Raw genomic sequence first — 23,379 nt, 5'->3', positions numbered from 1 at the left:
GGATGGGAACCAGAGTGCCAGAGCTGATAGTGGGGCTGGGGTGAAAATAAATGATGTTAAAAGTTCAAGCAAAGCTGCAAATAGAAAGGTTGTGAATGGTGGTAAAAATCTTCTGAGGTGTATATATTTCAATGCTAGGAGTATTGTGGGGAAGGCAGACGAGTTGAGGGCGTGGATTGACACGTGGAATTATGACGTTATAGCAATTAGTGAAACTTGGCTACAGGAGGGGCTGAACTGGCAGCTTAATATTCCAGGGTTCCGATGTTTCAGATGTGATAGAGGCAGAGGAATGGAAGGTGGGGGGGGTGTAACATTGCTTGTCAGGGAAAATGTTACAGCAGTCCTCAGGCAGGACAGATTAGAGGGCTTGTCTACTGTGTCCTTATGGGTGGAGCTGAGAAACAGGAAAGGTATGGCCACATTAGTGGGGTTGTATTATAGACCACCCAATAGGCAGCAAGAATTGGAGGAGCAAATCTGCAGAGAGATAGCAGGCAACTGCAGGAAACATAAAGTTGTGGTGGTAGGGGATTTTAATTTTCCACATATCGATTGGGACTGCCATACTGTTAGGGGTCTAGATGGGTTAGACCATTAGAGTTTGTAAAATGTGTTCAGGAAAGTTTTCTAAATCAATATATAGAGGTACCAACTAGAGAGGATGCAATATTAGATCTCCTATTAGGAAACGAGTTAGGACAAGTGACGGAAGTGTGTGTAGGGGAGCACTTTGGTTCCAGTGATCATAACACCATTAGTTTCAACTTGATCATGGATAAGGATAGATCTGGTCCTAGGGTTGAGGTTCTAAACTGGAAGAAGGCCAAATTTGAAGAAATGAGAAAGGATCTAAAAAGCGTGGATTGGGACAGGTTGTTCTCTGGCAAGGATGTGATCGGTAAGTGGGAAGCCTTCAAAGGAGAAATTTTGAGAGCGCAGAGCTTGTATGTTCCTGTCAGGATTAAAGGCAAAGTGAATAGGAATAAGGAATCTTGGTTCTCAAGGGATATTGCAACTCTGATAAAGAATAAGAGAGAGTTGTATGACATGTATAGGAAACAGGGAGTAAATAAGGTGCTTAGGACTATAAAAAGTGCAAGAAAATACTTAAGAAGGAAATCAGGAGGGCTAAAAGAAGACATGAGGTTGCCTTGGCAGTCAAAGTGAGGGATAATCCAAAGAGCTTTTACAGGTATATTAAGAGTAAAAGGATTGTAAGGGATAAAATTTGTCCTCTTGAAGATCAGAGTGGTCGGCTATGTGCGGAACCAAAAAACATGGGGGAGATCTTAAATGGGTTATTTGTGTCTGTATTTACTAAGGAAACTGGCATGAAGTCTATGGAATTAAGGGAAACAAATAGTGAGATCGTGGAAACTGTACAGATTGAAAAGGAGGAGGTGCTTGCTATCTTGAGACAAGTTAAAGTAGATAAATCCCCAGGACTTGACAGGGTATTCCCTCGGACCTTGAAGGAGACAAGTGTTGAAATTGCAGGGGCCGTGGCAGATATATTTAAAATGTGGGTGTCTACGGGTGAGGAGCCGGAGGATTGGAGAATGGCTCATGTTGTTCCGTTGTTTAAAAAAGGATCAAAAAGTAATCCGGGAGATTATAGGCCGGTAAGTTTGACATTGGTAGTGGGTAAGTTATTGGAGGGAGTACTAAGAGACAGAATCTACAAGCATTTGGATAGAAGGGACTTATTACGGAGAGTCAACATGGCCTTGTGCGTGGTAGGTAATGTTTGACCAATCTATTGGAGTTTTTTGAGGAGGTTACCAGGAAAGTGGATGAAGGGAAGGCAGTGGATGTTGTCTACATGGACTTCAGTAAGGTCCTTGACAAGGTCCCGCATGGGAGGTTAGTTAGGAAAGTTCAGTCGCTAGGTATACATGGAGAGGTGATAAATTGGATTAGACATTGGCTCAATGGAAGAAGCCAAAGAGTGGTAGTAGAGGATTGCTTCTCAGAGTGGAGGCCTGTGACTAGTGGTGTGCCACAGGGATCAGTGCTGGGTCCATTGTTATTTGTCGTCTATATCAATGATCTGGATGATAATGTGGTAAATTGGATCAGCAAATTTGCTGACGATACAAAGATTGGAGGTGTAGTGGACAGTGAGGAAGGTTTTCAAAGCTTGCAGAGGGATTTGGACCAGCTGGAAAAATGGGCTAAAAAATGGCAGATGGAGTTTAATACAGACAAGTATGAGGTATTGCGCTTTGGAAGGACAAACCAAGGTAGAACATACAGGGTAAATGGTAAGGCACTGAGGAGTGCAGTAGAACAGAGGGATCTGGGAATACAGATACAAAATTCCCTAAAAGTGTCGTCACAGGTAGATAGGGTCGTAAGGAGAGCTTTTGGTACATTGGCCTTTATTAATCAAAGTATTGAGTATAGGAGCTGAAATATTATGATGAGGTTGTATAAGGCATTGGTGAGGCCGAATCTGGAGTATTGTGCTCAGTTTTGGTCACCAAATTACAGGAAGGATAGTAATAAGGTTGAAAGAGTGCAGAGAAGGTTTACAAGGATGTTGCCGGGATTGAGAAACTCAGTTACAGAGAAAAGTTGAATAGGTTAGGACTTTACTCCCTGGAGCATAGAAGAATGAGGGGAGATTTGATAAAGGTATATAAAATTATGATGGGTATAGATAAAGTGAATGCAAGCAGGCTTTTTCCACTGAGGCAAGGGGAGAAAAAAACCAGAGGACATGGGTTAAGGGTGAGGGGGGAAAAGTTTAAAGGGAACATTAAGCGGTGCTTCTTCACACAGAGAGTGGTGGGAGTGTGGAATGAGCTGCCAGACGAGGTGGTAAATGCGGGTTCTTTTTTAACATTTAAGAGTAAATTTGAAAAAAAAGTGGATGGGAGGTGTATGGAGGGATATGGTCTGTGTGCAGGTCAGTGGAACTAGGCAGAAAATGGTTCGGCACAGCCAAGAAGGGCCAAAAGGCCTGTTTCTGTGCTGTAGGTTTTCTATGGTTTCTATGGGAACATTGTGGGCTGAGTCAGTTTATCAGGTCTGCAAAGGAAGATGCCAGAATAAGAAGGTGGGGAGAGGGGAGGAAGGAAAAACTAGAAGCAAAGTGAGTGAAGGAGGGAGAATGAAGAAGCTGGGAGGTGATAGGTGGAAAAGGCATGGGGCTTGAGAACAAGGAATCCGATAGGTGCGGAAAGTGGACCATAGGAGAATGGGGGGGCGATGGATCCTGGATGTCGGAGAAATCAATGTTCATGCCATCAGGTTGGAGGCAAATTGGACAGAATATGAGGTGTTACTTCTCCAACCTGAGAGTGGCTTCATCATGGCAGAAGAAGAGGCCAGTTTTAGAGTCTGAGTCCTAAAATTATATTATGACTAATCCATTATTACAGAAGGGACAATCCATAATAACCATGCAGATATAATAGTACAGGATAAACAAGAAAGATCAACTTATTTAATGGATGTAGCTATTCCAAACAGACATAACTACAGAAATCAGTAAGTGAAAAACACCAGAAATACGCTGAATTAAGAGAGGCAATTGGCAATTGAAAGACTATGGAACATGAACAGGGTATACATTGTCCCGATAGTAACATCTACAACTGGTGTCATCCCAAAGTCACAACACAATAGCATTAAATAATTAGGCCTACACACCAATATCTATGTAAATCTCCAGAAAGCCACAATACTGAACACTGGTAGAATAGTCCGAAAGTTCTGAGCATTTGATAAATGAGCGTGTTTGGCCATGACTGTACCTCATGTTTTACCAGTTTGAGCAGAGAGAAAATAGAAATACAATAATAATAAAAATAAACACAATAAATATAAATACACAAGATAGTTTATATATATATATAATTTGATTGTATATCCATAAAGTGACATTAGGTACAGGAGTGTCTGTACATAAGGTGACTGACAGGAAACGATAAAGTAGTGGTGATTGAGGGTGTGGAGGGGTGGGTTAGTAGGTGGAGGTGTTGATCAGCCTCACTGCTTGGGGAAAGTAACTGCTTTTGAGTCTGGTGGTCCTGGTGTGGCTGCTGCATAGCCTCCTCCCTGATGGGAGTAGGACAAACAGTCCATGAGCTGGCTGGGTAGGATACTTCATAATATTGCCCCTCAAATCTCTCCCCTCTAATCCTAAACCTCTGCTCCCTAGTTCTTGATTCTCCAACTCTGGGGAAAAAGATTGTTTGCATTTTTGGATTGCGATTGTCTGAGGTGATGCGTTCTACATACCTTCCATCAGGAGAAGCCTTCTGAGCCCTCACCATCTTTCTGTCTCTCTGTTACAGGCGGCCAGACACGTCTTTCCTCTGGTTCACCTCGCCCTTCAAGACGGTGAGGTACATAGTGTGGAGGAGGTTCCGCTGCCTCATCATCGGGCTGCTCATTCTCTTTGTGTTTGTGCTTTTCATCATCATCTTCCTGTACTCCTTCCCGGTAAGTCACGAGGCAGCCCGTGGCAGCTCTGCCTGCTTCTCTCGGCAATCTGGACAAAGTAGAATGAGGGGTGGTTTTATCACACTTAACAACATCCGCATCCCACAAGTAACGTGGTTAGCACAGTGCTTTTCAGTATAGGTGACCCACCTCTGCCTGTAGTTAGTTTGTGCGTTTCCCCATGGCCGTGTGGGTTTCCTCTGGGCACTCTGGTTTCCTCCCACAATCCAAAGATGTACCGGTTAGTAGGTTAATTGGTCGTTGTAAATTTCTCGTGATTAGGCTCAGACTAAATCAGGGGTTGCTGGGCTGTGCAGCTCGACAGGCTGGAAAGACCTGGTCCACGCTGTATCTCAATAAATAAATAAATAAAATGAAGCTGCAGAGAAAGCCCTGTGCAGGTAAACAATAAACTACACGATCATAACCAGGTAGATTGTGAAGCCAAGAGTCCATCTTATCATCAAAGACCTGTCTCACGTTACCAGTGCTGGGCAGCGTGGCTCGAAGGGTCAGAAGGGCCTATTCCACGCAGTCTCAATAAATAAATAAATTAATTAATTAAAACAAATATATTGTCAATCTGAGCTTTCCGGTAGCGCAGTGGTTTGACCACCATGTTCAGTTCTTGTACCCTTGCTACAAGAAAGATTTGACACTTTAGAGAGGAATCAGTTCAGAATAACAAGTATGTCACCAAGACAGGAACACTGCAGATATCAGATGTAAGCTAAGGTTGTGTTCTTTGGAACAGAATAGGCTGAGGGGAGAAAACACAGATGTGTAAAGCAAAGTGGAGCTTAGATTAATGGGAAGTATCAAAGATTAAGTTTTGCCACAAGTACATCGGAACATACAGTGAATGTCAACAACCAACACAGTCCGAGGATGTGCTGGGAGTAGCGTGTAAGTATCGTCATGGTTCTGGCACTACCTCACTAACCCTACCTCATAGTCTAACACGGAGGAAATTCACAAAGTCATGGAGAGAACGTACCAGCTCCTTATAGGCAGTGGCTGGAACTGAACCCTGACCAGTGATTGCTGGCCTGGTTGAGCTGGTGGTGAGGAAGGCAAATGTCCTGTTAGCATTCATTTCAAGAGGTCTAGAATATAAAAGCAACGATGTGATGCTGAAACTTTATAAGGCATTGGTGAGGCTTCACCTTGAGTATTGTGAACAGTTTTGGGCTCCTCATCTTAGAAGATATGTGCTGGCATTGGAGAAGATCCAGAGAAGGTTCATAATAATGATTCCAGGAATGAAAGGGTTATCATACGAGGAACATTTGATGGCTCTGGATCTGAACTCGCTGGAATTCAGAAGGATGAGGGGGGATCTCGTTGAAACCTTTCAAATGTTGAAAGGCTTAGACAGTGTAGATGTGGAAAGGTTGTTTGGTAAAGTGACATGCTAACTACTATGCCACAGTGTCGCCCAAAACCTGACTTATTCAGTGGACACGACATGGTAGATGTCAAAATGTTGGGAGAACACAGAACATAGTACAAGCCCTTCAGCCCATGATCTTTGCTACTCCAATATCAATCTAACCCTTCCTTCCACATAGCCCTCCAGTCCTGGCAATGTGTTCCACACACCCACTGTGTAAAAAGACCCTATCTTTAACATCACCCCGATATTTTCCGTCAATCACCTTAAAATTATTTTATTTAGTGATACAGCGCAGAGAAGGCCCTTCCAGCCCTTTGACCCACACTGCCCCAGCAACCTACCAATGAACCCAATTAACCCTAAACTAACAAACAAAAGTTGATGCTGGAAAACCGAGCAACACACACAAAATGCTGGAGCAACTCAGCAGCCAGGCAGCATCTATGGAAAAAAGTACAGTCGAAATTTCGGGCCGAAAACCTTTGGCAAGAAAACCCTGAACTAAGCACAGGACAATTTACAATGACCAGTTATCCTTCCCGGTACATCTTTGGACTGTGGGAGGAAACCAGAGGACCCAGAGAAAACCCACGCATTCTAAGGGGAAGACATCAGAGAGTCCTTACAGAATATCATAGGAATTGAAGTCTTAACTCTGGAACACCCCAAGCTGTAATAGTGCACCCCAATTATGGCCCCTCTTAATGGCCATTCTGCCCTGAGAAAAAGTGGCTGGCTGTTCACTATGTCAATGACACTTATGGTCTTCTACACCCCTAGCAAGTCACCGCTTTTTCCCCTCCTCTCCAACTCACTCAGCCATTCCTCATTAGGCCTACTCTCCAATCCAGGCATCATCCAAATGTTGAGATATCAATGTCAAGATTCTTTAATGTCATTTCCAGTGCACGAGTGTAAAGGAGAACAAAATAATTGTTACTCCAGATCTGATGCAGCACAAAAAAAACCACAATATGATAAGAAACACAATAATAATAGTAATAAATATACAATAAATATAAATACATAAGGTATCTTAGATACATTGATTGTATGTCCATAAAGTGACGCGTGTCTGTACGTAAGGTGACTCTGACAGGAAATGATAAAGTAGGCTGTTCACTATGGGGACGTCGGTTGGGGACGTGGAGAGGTGAGTTAGTGGTGAGGTGTTGATCCGCTTTACTGTTTGAGGAAAGTAACTCTTTTTGAGTCTGGCGGTCCTGGCGTGGATGCTGTGTAGCCTCCTCCCATCAGGAGTGGAACAGTCTATGAGGAGGGTGGGTGGGATCCTTTATGATGTTACTGGCACATTCCAGCACTGTTCTGTATATATGTCCTTGATAGCAGGTAGGCTGATGCAAGTGATGCATTGGGCAGTTTTGACGACCTATTATAGAGCCGTCCTGTCCACCACTTTGCAGTTTCCATACCAGGCAGTGATGCAGCATGTCACGATGCTCTCTACTGCGCATCTGTAGAATGACATGAGTACAGATGTGCAAAGTCCAGCTGTCTTCAGTCTCCTTGGAAAGTCGAGGCATTGGTGAACTTTCCTGATTGTGTTGAATGTGATCTGGGACTATGAGCGGTTGTGCGAGATGTGCACTCCCAGGAACTTGAAGCTGCTCACAGTTTCCACTGCTGTGCTGCCGATGTAAAGAGGGGTGTGAATGATGTGAGTTTTCCTAAAGTTGATAACCATCTCCTTTGTCTTGTTGACGTTGAGGAAGAGGTCACTTGATACATGCTGGTGTTTTACCAGGATGTGCCTTCTTGTACCTCCTCCCTGATGATAGTGAGAAGGTATCATGTGCTGGGCAGTGAGGCCCCTTCATGGTAGATGCCACTTTCTTGAGGCATCGCTTTTTCAAGATATGCTCAGTAATACGGAGGTTAGTGCCCAAAAGTCAAGAACACTCTTCAGCTTTTTCTGATCCTGTACAGTGCTTCCAGGCTAGACAATGATTCAACCAGTCAGAACACTCTTCATGGTACATCTGAGAAACTGGCCAGAATCATTGGTAAATCTCCTCAAACTCCCAATAAAGTATAGCTGCTGTCATGCCTTCTATCTATTGGGCCCGGGATAGATCCTCAGAGATGTTGACACCCAGGAACTTGAAACTACTCACCATTTTCACCCGTTTCACTGCTGATCCCTCAATGAGGACTGGTGTGTGTTCCTTCAGCTTCCCCTTCCCGAAGTCCACTCTCAATTCTTTGGTCCTCCTGATGTTGGGTGTAAAGTTGTTGTTGTGACACCACTCAACCAGCTGATCTATCTCACTTTGATTGTTGGACAGATTCCAATTTTTGCAGATTCAATTGAAGTGTCCAAGGGGGAGCAGAGTGAGCATCTGAAAAGAAAGAGAGTTTGCAGTTGGGTTGATCCCATTGTTCAGCATAGATTCAGTGAGCTAAATTGACAACTTCACTACTGTAATGGTTCTGTGGTCAATTTTATGAAGCTATATATATATATAGAGCTATGGTGCCTAAGACTTTCGTACGTACTATAATAATTTTATGTATTGCACTGTACTGCTGCTGCCATAAAAAAAAGCAAATTCCATGACATATGTGAGTGATGATAAACCTGATTCTGATATGGGTCCCTATTGTGGACTGAGAGTGGGAAGGGGCAGGGAGAGGGGAATCATGGTTGGGAAGAGGGGAAGGGAGAGGGGAGAGAACAGGAAGCACCAGTGAAACATTTTGTACTGATCAGTAACCAATTGTTTGGAATCAAATGACCTTGCCTAGTGTCCCAGGTCTGGGTGTGTTTGGAGTCACGCCACCTCCAATCCCTGGGCACTTCTTCTCTGCCACCTGTCCCACAGCCTTCCCGTGGCACTCCACCCTCACTATTCCCAACATCCTCTGCTCCTGCTGGATTTACAAACTCATTTTCCACTCCACATTCATAAATACAGTGGAAAGATTTGCCAAGAATAATCATGGTCATGGAAAGACTATTATTAGATTAGATTATGAGGACACTCAGTCCTCGTTTATTGTCATTTAGAAATGCATGCATGCATTAAGAAATGATACAATGTTCCTCCAGAGGGATATCACAAAAAAAAACAGGACAAACCAAAGACTAACACTGACAAGACCACATAATGATAACATATAGTTACAGCAGTGTAAAGCAATACCATAATTTGATAAAGAACAGACCATAGGAACGGGAAGAAAAAAGTCTCAAAGTTCCGATGGACTCCCGATAGTCCCCGATAGCAGGCAGCAGAAGGGAGAAACTCTCTCTGCCATAAACCTCCAGGCACCAACAACTGTTGATGCATTGGAAGCACCTGAACCCTGCCGACTCTGAGTCCGTCTGAAAACTTCGAGCCTCCAACCAGCCCTTCGACACCGAGCACCATCTCTGGCGAGCGCTTCGACCCCATCCCGGCCGCCGAGCAACAAGCAAAACCGAGGATTCGGGGCCTTCCCCTCTGGAGATTCAGGATCACACAGCAACAGCGGCAGCGAAAAAGGCATTTCAGAAGTTTCTCCAGATGTTCCTCCGTTCTCTCATGTCTGTCTCCATCAAATCAGAATTCTGCACGGCACCCTACTTGACAGATTACAGATATCATTCACCGGAGTGGCCGCGTGAGCTGCGTCGCGCCGCCATCTTCTCCTCCTTTATCACCTTTGTCTTAGCAACATGGCACATAACAAATGAATGATATAATATTATGAGGGGTGTAGAGATAGGGTAAATGCAAGCAGGCTTTTTCCACTGAAGTTGGGTGAGATTAGAACTAGAGGTCATGGGTTAAGGGTGAAAGGTGAAATGTTTAAGGGGAATGTGAGGGGGTACGTCTTCACTCTGAGGGTGGTGAGAATGTGGAACAGGCTGGCAGCACAAGTGGTGGATGTAGATTTGATGTCAACATTTAAGAGAGATTTGGATAGGTACCTGGTTGGCAAGGTTGCACAAGGTGCAGAAAGGAACAACAACATGGATAGGCGGGGTTTGGAGGGCTTCGGTCAGATTGCAGTTTGGTGGGACTAAGCACATCAATGGCTCAGCACAGACCCTCACATTTCCAGGGAGACTCTGTGCTGTCTGTGTGGAGTTTGCATGTTCCCCCGTGACCACATGGGTATCCCCCCAAAAAACCAAAGACATGTGGGTTGGTGGGTCAAGTGGCCACTAAATTATCCTCAGTCAGAATAAAATTCAGATTTATTATCTCAGACTTATATCATTGCTTCATGGCAGCAGTACAGTGCTAAAACAAAATTACTGTCTTGTGCGTCCGTGCTTCCATGTGTGTTTGTCACTGTATCTCCATGTCTGTCGGTATTCCCATATCTCTGTGTCTCCGTGTTTCTGTGTTTCTGTTTCTTCGTGTCTCTGTATCACCGAGTCTCCATGTCTCTGTCTCTTTGTTTCTCTGTCTCCCTGTCTCCCTGTCTTCCTGTCTCTCTGTCTCCCTGTCTCTCTGTCTCTCTGTCTCCCTGTCTGTCTCCCTGTCCCTCTGTCCCCCTGTCTCCATCTTTCTGTCTCTCCATGGACTATAGACAACTGCCGAAGGGCCTGTACTGTGCTGTAGTATTCTGTCGTTCTATGATGTCTAACTCTGCACTCTCTCACCCACAGGAATATGCTGCTATGAAGCTGGTGAAGCCATTTCAGTGAGGCCCTCATGGTGAGGAACTGCTCCAGGTGAGGGTGCTCACATCCTCACTGGAAACCTGGCCCAACAGGACACAGAATTGCCTTTGAATATTACGCTGCGGCATTACATGTAGAGCTTGCGGCTGGATTCCATAAGTGCCAAGCCCCTTGGTGCCCGCTGCTTTTGCCCACTGCCTGCCCAGCGTCACACCAGAGATCCGTGACTGCTCAGACTTTCTCTGCACCTAAATCTGCTTTCCCAAACACCCCACCACCACCCACACACCCCCTCTCTCACCCTGCTGACGCTTCGCTGCTCAGCAAGAGAAGAACAGGATGCACTGAGCTGGAGCAGGATGAGACAAGCAAGGTGGGCCCCCCCCATCCAATCTTCATCCTCGAGGACCCTGCAATTCAGTGTGGTGCTACAGCACCGCTCCACTCCCCCTGAGAACAACCTAACCTCAGTTGGACTAAAATACTGCCCCTCCCCTGCTTCACTGAGCAGGGTGCCAGAGGTGAGTTAATGTCCTTCAGGAGACGGGCATGTCTGAAATGTGGGAACGCAGGAGTCGAGCAGCGTCAGAATCAGGTTTAACATCACTGGCGTATGTTGTGAAATTCATTGTTTTGTGGCAGCAGTACATTGCCTTACATAATATTAATAACAATAAGAAATATATTTTAAAAAGTAAATTAGATAAGTAGTGCAAAAGGAGGCTGAGCGGAGATCTGATAGAGATTTATAAGATTGAGAAACATGGATAGAGGAGACAGAGAGTATCTGTTTCGTAGAGTTGTAATGTCTTAATACAAGAGGACATGCATTGAAGGTGAGAGGGGGTAATTTCAAAGGAGATGTGGGGGACAATTTTTTTTACAGAGAGAGCGGTAATTGCCTGGAATGTGCTGTCCTAAGGTGAGGTAGAGCCAGACACATTAGAGATGATTAAGTAGGCACAGGAATGAGAGGAAAATGGAAGAAGCGCCTGTTCCTTTGCTGTACTGTTCTATGTTCTAATAAGCCTCATTGCCTTAAATCCTTCTCTTGCCCCTCACCCGTGAGTATCCCCAACACAAGCAATGGTGGCTTGGATATTGTCGGATGCCCTGTGTGACATCCCTCACAACTCATGTCCCCACCAGCCGAGCTCAGGGAAACTGCCAGGTGGACCTCATTGGATTCAATTTCCCAAAAGTCTGGTGGACCCAGTCCCACTTTCAGATTGGCTGGCTGTTTCCTCTCTGTCTGTGGAATGGCCACCAAAGGGTTCATGTGTTGTCAATCGCATTGTCTCTCACTGACGATATGTCAGTGAATTGAATTCCACTCCTTGGGGACACTCTGTGGAAAGCACTGATCAGACCTCTCCTCTTCCCTGGACGAGGTGATTAAAGCTCAGGTAATTCCCAAGAATGTTCAAACCACTAATTTTTTCTACCTTCAGGTAGGTCTGGAGGTCTCTGCGTATACTGAGATTGGTGGACTCTTTCACTCTGGGTGTACGGCTCCCCCTCTGTGTGGGGGTCTTGGAAACCACCCTCTGTGCTGGGGCTTGGGAGATCTCCCTTCCCGCTGGGGCCTGGTAAACCTTCCTCCATGGTGGGGCCTAAAAGATCTCCCTCGCTGCTGGGGCAAGGGAGAATCCTCTCTGTGCAGGGCTTTGGAGACCCTCCCTCCACATTAGTGCACTTCCTCTGCACTGGGACCTTGGGGACCATCCCTTGGTGCTGGGGCCTGAGAGACCCTCTCTCCATGCTGGTTCCATGGAGACCCTCCCTCTGTATTGGGAGAACTCCTTTAGGCTCTAGTCTTGGAGACCTCTCTATGCTAGGGCCTTGGAGACTCCCTTGACTTTGGCCTGGGGGACCCTTCTTTCCTTCTGGGGCCTGGGAGAAACTCACTCCACTCCAAGGTCTAAGGGATCCTCCCTCCACCCAGCCACCCAGCAGCCTGGGGGACCCTTCCTCTGCAGAGGGGCCTAGGAGAACCATCCCCCTCCGTGCTGGGGCCTGGAGGAATTACCCTTCACACTGGAGCCTAAAGGACCCTTCCTTAGCCCTGGGGCCAGGTAGAGCCTTTTTCCGCATTGGGCTTCTTTATTTCCCTCTGCACTCCTTCCAAGGTAATCTCCATCCAAGTAAAAGCAGAGAATGCTGGAAACACTCAGCACATTGGTCAGCTTCCACAGAAAGAGAAACTGTTCAGAGACTCTTCTTTAGAGTTTTGAAGTCATCCATCACAGAAACAGGCCCCTCGACTGCACTGGTCCCTGCCAATCATGATTCCCATCTAATCTAAGCCCACTGGCTCCTTTTCCCTCTAAACCACAGGTTTCCAACCTGGGGTCTATGGGCCCCTTGGTAATCTTAAGGGTCCATGGCATAAAGAAGGTTGGGAACCCCTGGTCTAAACTTTTCCTGTCCATGTACCATCCAAGAGGCTTATAAATTCTATTTATTTATTAATTTATTTAGTGTTACAGGCCTGTGTGGCCCAGCGAGCTGCACCACCCAGCAACCCACATATTTAACCCAGTCTAATCACAGGACCATTTGCAATGACTAATTAGCCTACTAACCAGTACGTCTTTGGACTGTGGGAGGAAACCAGAGCACCCGGAGGAAACCCACGCATTCCTGAGGAGGACGTACAAACTCCTTACAGGCAGCGTCAGTACTGAACTCTGAACCCCAACTGTAATAGCATCACATTAACTGCTACGTTACCGTGGCACCCCAAATTATGGTCATGTGCCTGTCTCAACCACTCCCTCTGGCGGCTCAGTCCATTTACTGACCACTCTTTCGGTATCTATATAAAAAAATATTGCCCCTCAAGTTCTTATTGAATCTCCCCTCTCACCTTTAATTTATGCCTTCACATTCCTGATTCCTCAACCCTGGGGAAAAGACTGAGTGCATTCTCCCTATCTATAGAGTTCTCCTTCCTTCTCGACGTTACTGTAATATTTAAAGGACACTTGGACGCATTTATGGATATGAAGGGTTTAGAGCAGTAAGGGTGAAATACATACAAATTGGGTTGGCTTAGATAGCCAACCACTCTTGGTCAGCATGGATTAGATGGGCCGAAGGACCTCCTTCTGTGTTGTGTGACTATGAATCTACAAGAGTATAAATAGTCAGATAGGAGAGGCTAAACAATCTTAAGCAACATACTCAAAGTGCTGGAGGAACTCAGCAGGTCAGGCAGCGTCCATGGATATGAACAAACTGTTGAGGTTTTGGGCCGAGACCCTTCTTCAGGACTGGGTCGATGTTTCAGGCAGAGGCCCACCTTCAGGACTGGGTTGACGTTTCATGCCAAGACCCTTCTTCTAGGCTGATTAATCTTGTCTTTTCCCTGCAGCCCACCAAATCTTCCCTTGTTTCTGGCTTCTCAAACATTACTGAGCTCATCTGTCCAACCATCTTCCTCTGTGTTGGCCTTATCTCCAGAAGTCTCTCCCTAAACCTCCTGCCCTCCTCCCATCACATACAGAAGCCTGCACCCTCGATGTAATCTTTAGTGCCCCAACATCTGATCAAGGCACTGTGCCAGATGTCGTGTTTGCAAGCACTCCCCGAGAGCACATTAAGACATCTCACTATGTTAAACCTGCTTTCTAATACATTTTGTCGAGTATTTTTGGATCCCATGTTTTTCAGTTCGAGTTTATTATGGTTTTCAAAGTCAATTATATCAGCAGTAAATGAAATGCCAGCCCTCCTCAAACTTTGCTTGAACACTATTTAGATTTTCAAGGGAGGGGTGTCTACACTGGGTGGTAAGATCAGCAAAGGATGCTGGTTGATATGAAGGAATTACTGTTCTTGTTGTCTTGGCTTTGCCAAAATATGATTCTTGGTATGTTTGAATTAAAATAAAATAAATATATATTTTAAACACATTAAAATCTCCATGTCTTGGTTTCTTCAGTAACACCTCGCAGTCGTGATTCTGTTCTCTGAGTGAATTATTCCCTGGATCCTTTCTAAATGCACCTCAGGTACCTAATAATGCAGAATCCACTCTTAGCACTCAGTATTACACCCAGAGTCATGATGGTGATTAGATGGGGATCTGAATCAGGTTTAATATCACCAGCATACAGTATATCATGAAATTATTTAACTTAGCTGCAACAGTGCAATGCAATACATAATAATAGAGAAAAAAGCTGAAAAACAGTAAGTGTACTGGGTTAAATTGTTAAATAAGTAGTGCAAAAAAAAATAAAAAAGTAGCAAGTTAGTGTTCATGGGTTCAATGTTCATTTAAAAATCGGCTGGCAGAGGGGAAAAAGTTGCACCTGAATCACTGCGTGTGTGTCTTTAGGGTTCTGTACCTCCTTCGCAATGGTAACAATGAGACGAGGCTATAGAGATCCTTAATGAGGGATGCTGCCTTTCTGAGGTATCACTCCTTGAAGATGTCCTGGATACCACAGAGGCTATTACCTGTGATGGAGCTGACTGAGTTTACAAGTCGCTGCACCTTACTTCGATCCTGTACAGTAGTCCACCCCTCCCCAGATGCAGCAAGTTAAAATGCTCTCCATGATACATCTGTAAAAATGTGAAAGTGCTTTTAGCAAACCAGGAGACTGCTGTGTGCTATGTCTCAATGAAACATGGCTTACAACTGCAAACTGAAGTGTTCCAGTTACAGAGAAAGTGCAGTGCAGACATACAATAAGGTGCAAGATCATCAATGTGGAATAGAGAGCAAGTTTATAAATCTGGCAGGAGAAAAAGATGTTGGGAATGGTGAGGGTGGAGTGCTGTGGGAGGGGTGTGGGAGAGGTGGCAGAGATGGAGTGTTAGGGGCAAGGGGTGGCATAGGTACAGATATGCTGAGGCCTGAGACATCAGGCAGGAGGCAAGGTCATTTCATTCCAAACATTTGGATTATAGACAATTACAAAATGGTGCTTCCTGTCCCCACCCCTCTCCCTACCCCCTTCCGACTCTCAGTCCACAATCGAGGCCCATAGCAGAATCAGGTCTATCATCACTCACGTGTATAAGGGGCTTCTTCTTTTATGTTACTGCTAAGGCAAATAAAATGGATTCTTTGTTATGTTAAAATAAAATGACTTCTCTGTGCTGTTAACTGCTGAAACAGTGGTTCTCTATGGCAGCTTGTTTTGGGTTATAATTACTGATAATGAGAATTGTATTCATTTGCTAACCAATTGGGATAGATGTTATTCTTTCTTGTGTGTCTGTAAGCTATTGTTTTCATGGGCTTTTGGGCAGAAGGTGGATGGGGACAGAGAGAGGAGACGCGATGCTGTAAGCTGGGCGATGGAACAGACCCCGAGCAGGAGTCCGAAGCCCAGGGTCTTCGGCGAGGAGAGGAGAAGAGGACAGACTCATGTGAAGCGTCTGGTCGACCACTGTAGTTGGTCCCAGGCGGAGGGTCAAGAAGGTTGGGGGGATCGAATGGTAGAAAGAAGAGTGGTAGTTAATTGAGCTCCAATGGTTGTGCACGAAGTGGTTGAACTTTGATAAGTCTGGCACCTTTTACTTTCCTTTTATATTGTATCTCTATTAATTACATAGTTCCCATGAGATCTATAAAGTGTAATCATTTAATCGCATATGGTGTATTGTCTGTTATTTGGCGTGGTGGGGTACATCACACAGCATCCACACAAACTTGATCACCCAGTTTGGCGGGGCCGAAGGCTGCTCCCCCTATATGGAAGGGAGCCGAGCGAGCTTGAGGCTTACCGGGGGCTACATTGTGGGGTTACTCATCCAGCATGTGGATTTTTGTAGGGTGTTGTGTGATCGGCCTGTTTAAATCAGTGCTGCTGTGTCTCTGTAGGATTGCGGTTAGGGTATGTCTGCTTCCGTGGGCTTGCTGTGAGTGGGGTGGACGGTCGTACCTCGGAGGAGTTTATAATTCGATTTTTAAGTCTGGTTAAAATCGTCGAGCGAAAAGTTGAAGAAATGGCGGGCTCAGACCTTCCCTCAGCGCGGGCTAGGGATGACGTCACGGAGGAGGGACTGCCAGTGTCTATTGGTGCCCCGGGGGAGGCGGGGCCAGGGGTTGTCCATCATGTCAGGAGGGCGGGGCGGAGGCGCACGAGACGTGGGCGGAGCGGATCTCTCGGTTGTTAGATGAGTGGCAGAGCTGGGTTGAGGGAATGCGACAGGGATTGGTTGAACGTTTGAGTAGGCGGGCTATGACGTCAGAACTGTCAGGTTCCATTACCCCGCAGTGACGGCTGACATTTGACTGAAAGCGGGGGAAAATGCGTTTGGTTTGACTGAAAGTGAAATGCAGCACCTGGGGGGGGGTTTCCATACCTGTGTCAGGAGATTGGGGAAAAGCTTTCAGAGTTTCTTCGCTGGCCAGGAGCAGTGGTCCCCAACCGCCGGGCCGCGAGGAAAAGATATGATTTGGCGGTATGAAACGAGTCAGCTGCACCTTTCCTCATTCCCTGTCACGGCCACTGTGGAACTTGGACGCACGCGTCATCCATGTCAGCGCGGGAAGATCAACTCCTCCAGCTTGCGAATGACGGCCGGCTGAAAAATACGTTTGACATAACACCTCTGCCGGCATTCTGGATCAAGGTCAAGGATAAATATCCTGAGATAGCCACGAAAGCACTGAAAACCTTGCTTCCATTTCCAACATCATTATCTCTGCGAAGCGCGCTTTTCTGCAATGAATGCAACGAAAACTAAATTGCGGAATAGATTGGACATAAGGAACCACTTTCGAGTATCGCTGTCTCCCATCACCCCTCGATGTTGTTGCATCGTCTTGTTGCAGGAAAACAAGCCGAGGGTTCCCACTGATTCAGCAATATTGGTGTGTTGCAATGATTTTATATGTTCATATAAGGAAAATATGCGTTGTGTGTTTAATATCCAAACGTTACTTAAAATGATATGATGCTATTGACTAATAATTGACTTATCACTATATTCATGCGAGGAAAATATGAGCTGTGTGTTTAATATTAAATTGGTTAGATAAACCCTTTTAGATACGAAATTGAGTGTATTAGCCACTTAGAAATGACTTACAGTTGACTTATCACCTGTATTCCGGTCGTGATTAACACCCCCCCCCCCCCCAGGGTTGCCAACTGTCCCGTATTAGCCGAGACATCCCATATATTGGGCTAAATTGGTTTGTCCCATACGGGACTGCCCTTCTCCCGTATTTGCCCCGCTAAGTTAGAGCTTTCCTATGAAACCTTTCGCGCCGAAATGGCGTGAAGCGAAGAAGCAATTACCATTAATTTAAATGGGAAAAATTTTTGAGCGTTTCCAGACCCAAAAAATAACCTACCAAATCATACCAAATAACACATAAAACCTAAAGTAACACTAATATGTAGTAAAAGCAGGAATGATATAATAAATACACAGCCTATATAAAGTAGAAATAATGTATGTACAGTGTAGTTTCACTTGTCACGTGATCGGCAACAATGAATGTATCGAGTCAACAAACAAACATTTATTAAACCCTGATTAACAATGAGAAAAAAAATAAACGAAAACCCTAACCGGAAGTAAACGACTATGCGGCCATTCAGTAAACCTCACTCAGTACTAGCTCTTAAAGCGATAAATGCGTAACCAGTTCTTAAAGCGATAAATTCAAACACAGTTCTTCAAATGGTAAATTTTAAAGTCCAAGAGATTTATATAGTCAATTAGGAGAGACTTTCAGGAAGTAAGGAATTCCTCGAAGACACGACGTCGCTGCCACTCCCAGCCAGATCCTGCCTTGTCTGCAGGATTCACGATGACAGAAATAAAACGGTTTTAAAGGCACTGACCTCTTCCTCCATAGAATAGATCCTACACAGCCTTTTCTGCCACTTTTAGCAGAGGCTATCTCATGCAGATCACTCTTTCTGGAACGAATTCAATAATGGTCGATCCTTTCCAAACCCATCGAACGTCTCCTTCAGGGTCCCGTCTTCACTCTCCAATGTTACTGAAAAGATACATTAACAAGCTGGCAGCGATTGGTCAAGCTGCCAGCCCAATACCTCTATACCTTACAATAGAACATAAAACTCCATTTAAAATCAAAACTGCGTCATAATGCAAATACGCAGCAGAGCGGAGTATCTCATTGACGTTCTAACTGGAAAACTAACTGCGTCACCAGGGATCTTCCCTTTTATACCCGTGGTGAACATATCATCACGTGACCTCACATCGGCAGGAAAATTACATCACGTGACCTCCAAAAGACCATTACATCATTCTCACAAGAAAGTCACAAGATCTCCATGAGGTATGTAACACAGTGACGAGAATCGCCCAAAACGATTTGTAGAAAAAAATCAGCACATGCACACATGCAAACACAGGTGCCCGCGAAAGTCTTCATGGTCATGGTAGTCTTTCCTGGGGTAAACACAAGTGTCCTGTATTTGACTGCTATTCTTGTCCATTATTTGGGAGTGAGAAAATTGGCAACCCTCCCCTCCCCGCCCCCCCCCCCCAGTCGGCTGGTCCGCAAGAATATTGTCAATATTAAACCGGTCCACGGCGCTAAAAAGCTTGGGGTCCCCTGATTTAGGGGATCAGCCCCTCCCTCAGTTGTTCAGCTGATCAGAGAGGTGTCGGGAAACTCAGTGGAGGCCTAGTGGAGGAACGGCTAGGGGTCTCCGGGGGAGCACGTTCCCAGAAATGTACCAAGGAACTCCCGAAAGGAAAAGACCCTATTCCTGAAGGCTTAGAGGGACCACACCCTCGGGTGTCATTACGGATAGATGGAAGCTATGCTAAAGCCATCCCCGACACCGGGGCGCAGGTCAAGTTGTTGTACAGTTCGTTTTACAAACGGTTTCTGAAACATTTACCCTTGACAACATTAAGGGCACTGGAGTTCTTGGAGGCCAATGTGTGGGTGTCAGAGGGTCGTGAATCGTTAAAGCCGATGTATCCGGACCCTGGTGCAACGGGCAGTGTTTTGATTCTGGAGGGGACCAACACCCTGTTGATGAGGAGGCACATGGGGGCCTGCCAGGAGGAGATGGGTGAGAGCTGTTTGGGGGTATTGTCTGTGCACCCAGTGTTTCGAGCTGCTTGTGAGGACGTGTGTAGCGGCATGGGGCCGGTACTGAATTTAAATGAGAGACGATGGTGGTACAGCCTGGGGGAAGTATCAGAGGTTGAGACCCTCTTCGTGGACGCTTCAAAATACCACGAGGGAGGGGAGTTGACCGCTGAAGACACCTTGGTGAGTGAGAGGTCGCGGCAACTGGCCCCTGCAGCCGTGGAAGACGTAGGCAGCATGTGTGTAGATTATAGGACTCTGAACAGGCGCCCTGTCATTGACCAGTATACGGTCCTGAGGGCCAAGGACGCGATGGTCTGTCTGAGTGGTGCGACGTTTAATGTGCTGGATCTGAGGAGTGGATATTGCCAGATCCCGATGAGTGAGGCTGACCAGGAGAAGACGGCTGTTATAAGCCCCCTGAGATTCTTCCGGTCTGAAAAGATGCCACAGGGCATATCCGAAGCCCTTGCAACCTTCCTGCGGGGCATGGTGAAGACCATGGGGGATGTAGAGGTGTTTGGTGTTTTGGTGTATTTGGATGATCTCCTAGCATTGGGATTCGCCTTGGAAGTCTATGAAGCGAGGCAAGTGAGGGATCCCGGGCAACTAGGGATTAACGAAGTAAAACTTTCTTTGGATGAGTGCCAGGTCTGGAGAAGGGTGCAGATTCTGAGTGAGGAGATTTGCAGTGCTGAACTGAACACTCAAAAATGCAGGCTGGAGACTGAGTGCTACAATTTTGGGACAACCATTGAAGAATTGGAGTCCACGCTCATCAAAGTGGAGATGAGGAAACGGAATTCCGAGCTGAAACAGCGGTCATTTACTGATGAATTAATCCAGAGAGGTGAAACAATGACCAACCTTCGAAAGGATCAGCAGAAACTCAAGGAATCAATCCAGAACAGATTGGAAGAAGCTGGTGGTGTAATTGTGTCCTAGATGGAGATGAACACAAAGCGTGAGTCCGAGCTGCTGCGACTGCAGGAGGAGGCAGAGGAGTCAAAAAAGAAGCTGACTATTGCAGGATTGCAGGAGGCTGAAGAGGCTCCCAGGCAGCGGGTTGAGGAGGTCGGAGGGGATCGAATGGTGGAAAGAAGACTCTGTTAATTGAGCTCCAATGGTTGTGCATGAAGTGGTTGAACTTTGATAAGTCTGGCACCTTTTACTTTCCTTTTATATTGTACCTCTATTAATTACATAGTTTCAGTAAGATCTATAAAGTGTAATCATTTAATCGCATATGGTGTATTGTCTGTTATTTGGCGTGGTGAGGTACATCACACAGCATCCACACAAACTTGAACACCCATTTTGGCGGGGCCAAAGGCTGCTCCACCTAGACGGAAGCGAGCTGAGCGACCCTGAGGCTTACCAGGGGGCTACACGTATATCATGAAATTTGTTTCTTTTTTGCAGCAACACCAGCAGTACAGTGCAATACATAAAATTACTACAGTGCTGTGCAAAAGTCTTGGACACCCTAGCTATATATAACACAAAATAATCTGCAGATGCTGAGGTCAAAGCAACACTCACAAAAAGCTGGAGGAACCCAGCAGGTCGGGCAGCATCCGTGGAAACGATCAGTTGACGTTTTGGGCCGGAACCCTTCGTCAGGACTGTAAAGGTAAGGGGAAGAGACACTATAAAGAAGGTGGGGGAAGGAGAAGGCTGGTAGGTTCCAGGTGAAAAACCAGTAAGGGGAAAGATAAAGGGGTGGGGGAGGTGATGCAGGGAGGTGATAGGCAGGAAAGGTGAAGGAGGAATAGGGGAAAACACAATGGGTAGTAGAAGGAGGCGGAACCATGAGGGAGGTGATAGGCAGCTGGGGGAGGGGGCAGAGTGACATAGGGATAGAGGAAAGGAGGGGGAGGGAATTACTGGAAGTTGGGAGAATTCTATGTTCATACCAAGGGGCTGGAGACTACCTAGATGGTATATGAGGTGTTGCTCCTCCAACCTGAGTTTAGGTAGTCTCCAGCCCCTTGGTATGAACATAGAATTCTCCAACTTCCGGTAATTCCCTCCCCCTCCCTTCTCTATCCCTATGTTACTCTGCCCCCTCCCCCAGCTGCCTACCACCTCCCTCATGGTTCCGCCTCCTTCTACTACCCATTGTGTTTTCCCCTATTCCTTCTTCACCTTTCCTGCTTATCACCTCTCTGCTTCCCCTCCCCCACCCCCCCTTTGTCTTTCCCCTTACTGGTTTTTCACCTGGAACCTACCAGCCTTCTCCTTCCCTCCTTCCCCCCACCTTCTTAATAGGTCCTCTACCCCTTCCCTCTACAATCCTGACGAAGGGTTCCGACCTGAAATGTCGATTGATCGTTTCCACGAATGCTGCCCGACCTGTTGAGTTCCTCCAGCTTGTTGAGAGTCTAGCTATATATACGTGCCTAAGGCAGTACTGTAGATTGTGAGATCAAGAGTCCATCTTATCATACAAGAGGTTCACTCATGAGTTTGATAATGGTGGCATAGAAACTGTCCTTGAGCCCCGTGGGATGTGCTTTCAAATTTTTTGTATCTTTTGTCCAATAGGAGGTGGAGTCTTTGATTATGCTCGGAAGCGGGTAGAAGCCAGAATAAGAAGGCTGGGCGAGGAAAAAGGGAATATTAAAAGGTGATAGGTAAAGCCAGGTGGGTGGGAGAGAAAGGAGAATTTCAAGATGGGGGCAATCACTTTATGGATCAATAAACGTTGAGATGGTTGATGAACAGGTTTAGTTGTGAGTTAGTCTATAGCAGGGTTTCTCAACTGCGATTCCACGAGAGATTGCAAGGGGCTCTGTGAGAGATTGTGATTTAAAAAAATAATGAACATCACTTTTTGAACTTCCCGTGATGCACAATGCTAGTGCTTGCAGTAGTGGGCAGTGACCAAACACCCCTGTTAGCAATCTTGGTAGAGGTCTCTCAGCCCACTATGGCAGTGTGCAGTAGGACCGTGTTTATTTAGTTGAGTCCACTCTCAGTTTTTGATGCGAGATAGGGGAGACCATTGATAATTGGTGAGCACTGTGCTGCACGGAATCAGAGGAAAGTCAGCAGATGACAATCGTGAAGTGCATTTTCCAAGTGTTGCTTTCTTCACGGAGAGGTGCTGATGTCAAAAACTCTTGGAGATGAAAAGAAAAAAGTTCTGGATGATGCTACAAAAATGGTTAACTTTAATAAACAAAGACCAGTTCACTCGAGAATGTTTAAAAATCTGTGGTCAAGGAGCACAGCAATGTCCTGCTACATACAGAAATGGCTTAGCATAGGAAGACCTCTCAATCAGGTGTTTGAGTTGAAAAAGTGAATTGCAGGAGTACTTTCAAGAAAATAGTAGGCCAGCTTTTGCTAAGTGCTTTGAAGATGAAGAGTGGCTGCAGAAACTAGCCTACTTAACAGACATTTTTCATCACATGAACCAGTTGAACAAGTCTCTGCAAGGCCCTGGAGACAATGTTTTGACTTAAAGTGAGAAGATTATTGGTTTTGAAAGGAAATTAAATCTTTGGAAAAATCATGTTGCAAAAGGAAATCTTGAAATGTATCCATTGCTGCTTGGGCTTGAGAATGAGGAAGGATATCAGAAAGTCTCGAGTCTTATTGAAAACCACCTGGAAGAACTGGAGAACAAAATTGAACAGTCTTTTTCTTCCCTTTCAGCACAAATATATGACTGGGTGAGGGACCCTTTCTCTGTATCTTCTGCTCAGTCTGAGGACTTTGAATCAAGAGGAAGAACTTTGTGATCATGCACTCAAGATGAGATTTATTGACATGTCCCTGGACAAGTTCTAGAGTTCTGTGAAATTATCCCATAGGAAAATTTTGCTACAG

General features: G+C 45.7%; 1 protein-coding gene across 6 annotated transcripts in view; it reads left to right on the top strand.

Moving 5' to 3' along the window:
* dysf (dysferlin, limb girdle muscular dystrophy 2B (autosomal recessive)) overlaps nt 1-14,398 on the top strand; it is a 391,959-nt gene extending 377,561 nt beyond the window's left edge. For all 6 annotated transcript variants that reach the window (XM_072256784.1, XM_072256786.1, XM_072256783.1 and 3 more), the window contains 2 exons: nt 4,308-4,455; nt 10,473-14,398. In XM_072256784.1, coding sequence (XP_072112885.1) covers nt 4,308-4,455; nt 10,473-10,511 — 187 coding nt within the window. In that variant the 3' untranslated portion in view covers nt 10,512-14,398. The remainder of the gene's footprint in view (nt 1-4,307; nt 4,456-10,472) is intronic.
* The last annotated feature ends 8,981 nt before the right edge of the window (nt 14,399-23,379 follow it).

Source organism: Mobula birostris, chromosome 4, assembly GCF_030028105.1.
Source record: "Mobula birostris isolate sMobBir1 chromosome 4, sMobBir1.hap1, whole genome shotgun sequence".
Lineage (NCBI taxonomy): Eukaryota > Metazoa > Chordata > Chondrichthyes > Myliobatiformes > Myliobatidae > Mobula > Mobula birostris.
The sequence above is the reverse complement of the archived record's forward strand: the minus strand, read 5'-3'. Positions and strand labels throughout refer to the sequence as shown.